Source organism: Atractosteus spatula, chromosome 15 (genome assembly GCF_055471065.1).
Source record: "Atractosteus spatula isolate fAtrSpa1 chromosome 15, fAtrSpa1.hap1, whole genome shotgun sequence".
Taxonomy (NCBI): domain Eukaryota; kingdom Metazoa; phylum Chordata; class Actinopteri; order Semionotiformes; family Lepisosteidae; genus Atractosteus; species Atractosteus spatula.
Window position 1 is genome coordinate 20207501 of NC_142720.1, and position 4381 is coordinate 20211881.

The following is a 4381-nucleotide window of genomic DNA, read 5'->3' on the forward strand; positions in this document are numbered from 1 at the left end:
GCTTTCCTGAATGAAAATCGGTATCAACCAGTATCAATTTTTGCGCCAGGGCTTTGCCCCATAACTTTTAAAAGGTTACGACGTAATTCTTTTGGTTTTACATAATTTGAGCAAACGAATTAAAAAATGAAATGCAATTTTCCTAAAAAAAAGTGGAAAATGGAAATCTTTACTTGTATAAATCGTCAATTTATGACTTCAGCCTTTTTAATACATTATACTTCCAGTGTGAATAATGACTGCACTACCAATTATTATCTTTAACGTTTTAAGACCCATTAAGCATGTGTCATAATATCCTTTGTAATGAGTATTAATGGCTTGCTCTATTATTCCTAAATTCATCGTATTTCCTCCGAAATAATGAGTCTCTACATTCCTAAAGTCATCATTTCCGCAGCCTCAACAGAATGCCCAGCGTTTTGCGTGTTCCGTGAGGTGCGAGCTGTGTAACCCAGAAACCCCCTTTCAAGGTCATCTGTGTAGTGCGCGGCTCCACAGGGCGCTTAGTGCATAATCCTTGCGTGGGATTGCCAACTGTGCGTGTCACCCCGAGCGCGCTCCGCCTGGCGCAGCCACACGGACCACGCGAGCAGGCTGAGCCTTCGCGTCAGGATGAGCTGCGCTGTTCGCCAATCTGGGATCTGGCAGCTATCTGACTCATTACCACAACACCCAACTTCATCTACAGGATGAATCACTACGAGTATTCTTAGTCGCGCTGTATTCATGGTTTGGTTGTAGTGACCTCCGAATAAACCAGACTTGCAGTTACAGACTGGTTGATACAGTATGTTCCGACCCCCGATTCAGCACCAGTCTACTGTAGATAGTTACTACCCTGTTTCAGAAAACCACAATACCGCCCACGGTTTTCGAGAACGCACTTAAATGCATAGCTATATATCAAACATGACAATTGATATGTTAGTTTAACACATGCAAAGAAAAAACAACAAATAAACGCATACGTATATGCTGGGAAGAACACCCAAATCAATTCCCATTCTAGAAAATCAAGCTAACCGAAAGGGATATTGATTTAACCATATAGCATTTACATTCTGCATTAGGGATATCGCTGCAGGAAGGGGGGAGGGACATCCCTGATTTAACCAGCTTTAAAATGGCTACTGCGGCTTCAACCACTCTTACCTATGGAATGGAAATTTTAAAACTACTTATGACAACTAGGAGGTGCTGAGAACTATAGCCGCCAGTCCTCTAGAAATGTGGGTAACCGATATCGATCTGCAATACTGAGATAAATCAATTAGTGTGATTTTCAAATGGAAAGCTCTTCAACCTATAGCTTGTTTTAAAAAAAAACATGTTTCACTGATATAACTTAGTGGAAACCCATGTAATCGTTTGGTTCTAAGGCTTATAGCGAGTATTTACTGTTCATTACAGTATTTTAATGTTTCAAGCGCACCTATCTAAACACCACAGGGGACGGGAGGTCCATTCAGAATTGGATGTTATGGGTGTGGTAATCCAGAGCTGATGTCCTAACTGCTTAGTAATGGCATTTTCTCTTAAGGTTCAATTGGATGAGTAGCCTACAGCCCCACTTTGACTATATATGGCAAATACCGAGACTCCTTCCACCCCTCGCAGGACGATAACAGCCCTGCTTTCGGGAATGCATCTGCAGTGAAGACTTGGCTCCGGAGGGGAAACACTCATCAGAAGGCACAGAGTGGAAACGGCCAGCGCTCCCCTCTGTACCTGTTATTAACTGGGGTTACCAGCGCAGTCTGCGCTACCATCCTTAACCGCAGTTATTTTCCTCCACAGCCCGCTGACAACATAATGTGGGGGGGGGGGAAACCCACTTTACTGCGGCTCTTGCCTAGCAGAAATCTCAACTTTATCGGCACATTTCATGAATGCATTCAGGTCTACCCTGAAAACCCGTGTTCCTCGGCGCGTAATAGTTTTAACAGGCTTACACTTATCGGCTTGGCTCTGTAATGACATATCCACCAAAGACCTTAACCGTTTCAATACCAGCCCTACAGACCAATAAGGAGGCATACTGTAGGTATCTTGCTAGCGGCAAACAGCGGTGACTCCCTTCTGCATTTAAACGCTGAAGTAAAAAAAAAAATGCCATGCCGCAGTTTGCAGTCGCTCACAATGCTCCCAGTGAAGGATCACAGATCGCTCGTACTTACAGTTCGTAAGAACTGGATTTCATCCTCGCCTTCCCCTCCTTCAGCCATGGTTACCCGTGGTTAAGACAGCGGGACGGAGTTGTGGAGCAGGCAGCAGGTTGAATGCCGGAGCGGTGTAGTGAATGTGTTACACTGCGATCCCATTGGATAGCAGGCAATTCCAAGGGGAGGAGCTGGGCAGGTGTACAACCGAGCGTAAGACTGTGGCCGCTACGCCCCCTAGTGGGAAACACCGCGCCACTGCAAGCTCTCCAGAAGAATTCCCGGGTGGCAACGATATCCAGTTACAGCGCTGCCGAGCGCTGCTCAGCCTGTCTCTTGAGTTTTTCTTCAATGCTGCTTCACTTCAATCCCGATAACAGTAATGCGATGTAACATTTGATGATATGCAGTATCATTGGATTCATGGAAGAACCTGAAACTCTTTAACCCCGTCCCAGAAATGTTTTTGCCTTTCACATATTTCTGCCGAATAATTTACACGGGAACATTATTTCTATGGCTTCGTTATATTCCTCAAAACAAGATACCCTAACGCTTACAGTATACAGTTGGTGCTGAAGATCAAGTAGCTGTTTCCTTTTGTGCTGAAAGACTGATCTCCTACAAACTGCCTCTAGTGCTCACGGACTGCATCACATCCACATCAGTTACATCTGATACAAATTTTAGCGAAGGTCCATTGTTTGAAATAGTTTAATGTACCGTACTTTTCATTACTATACAGCCAGTAATCCTGACAACCCCAAGAAGGGATTTTAAGAAAACTTCGGTTCTCATTAAAAGGCTAGCGACTTTATTTTAATCTTTCTAAGTGCATGTGAACGTGACGGATTTGGGTATTGTAAAGCGCTTTGAGTGGAGTGTCCAGAAAAGTGCTATATAAGTGTAAGCAATTAATTATTATTAATATTGCGACAGCACACTCAAGCATGAGCCTTTCTTCATGCCTGTCATTTAAGCAGCGAGGGTCCTCCCAGAGCTTCTCTTTTTCGAATTTCTCCAGCTCTGACAGCAACAGCGAGGTCAGTGATGCAGATACGTGGAAAAACATCTGCGGACCTGGAGAGTATCTCACCCCTGGGCCACCCTGGCAGTTGGGTTTCTGACTGTGGAAGGCAGCAGATACTTTCAATGTGATTCCTTTTCCCAGACAGTTCACTCCTAGCTATGTAGTAAATACTGCAACTAAAGAATAGGCTGTATATATTCCAGTATGTAGCCATGTTAAAGATGACACTCGGTACGTGGTCTCAAGCACAGTAGCAGAGCACCTGCCAGGAGAGGGATCATTCATGACTGCACACAAGGAACATCTCCACCACCTACTGCGTCTGCAGGCTCACCCTCAAGACCTGCCACCTCACAAATCATGGCTGTTAGCACTGCTGCCTCGCACCTCTACCATTCCAGCCCGGAGTGGGGAGTTTGCAGGGTCTCTCCGTGGCCCATATGCACTCTGTCTGGGGGTCCCGTTTCCTCCTGCACTCCAAAGACATGCCGAGTCTGAATTGTCCCTGTGATTGTGTCCTTCGACGGATCGTCATTTCATTCCAGGTGTGGTCCAGCTTTGTGCCCGATGCTTGCAAGATAGACTTTACGTTGCTGCAACCCTTGTGGTGAATAAGTGACCTTCTGATAATGGATCGATATTTTACAGGTGTCGGTTATTGGTGTGTCCTGTTACATACTGGTGTCTCACCCAGGGTGTACTTGTTCCTCACACTCTCTGCTTCTGCGATAGGACTGTGTTGCCTCTAGGCTGACGAGGAATAACGCGCTTCTTGATGGTTAAAGGATAGTCTAAAGGCAAGACATTCGTACAATAAGCAAAAATGAAGTTCTGGTGGCAACACCAGTGCAATTCTTTATCAGAATAAGAGCAATGAAACCTAGCATAAGCACTGCATTTTACCTTATTTTATGATCGTTTTTATCTATAGAACTTTTTAGCACCTTTCTACAAAATCCAGAACATAACTGAATGCTAAAACATACAGTATACTGTAGATTAAAAAGGTCAAAGTCATTAACCCAATCAGGAATTTATATAAAGCTATCCGAAACTAGGGTGGTATCAAGTTCATTGAATGAGAACTTGTAATAAGGGTGAGAAAGGTCCCGGTAAAAATAGGGACCACTGAGAAGTGCTAATGACAATTTAAACCACAGATTAACACCACGCATACACACTGTGGACA

General features: G+C 44.4%; 1 protein-coding gene across 1 annotated transcript in view; it reads right to left on the reverse strand.

Annotated features, from left to right (window-relative positions):
• ryr2a (ryanodine receptor 2a (cardiac)) overlaps positions 1–2284 on the reverse strand; it is a 194809-nt gene extending 192525 nt beyond the window's left edge. The window contains exon 1 of the mRNA XM_088933768.1: positions 2181–2284. Coding sequence (XP_088789894.1) covers positions 2181–2228 — 48 coding nt within the window. The 5' untranslated portion in view covers positions 2229–2284. The remainder of the gene's footprint in view (positions 1–2180) is intronic.
• Between the last annotated feature and the right edge of the window lie 2097 nt (positions 2285–4381).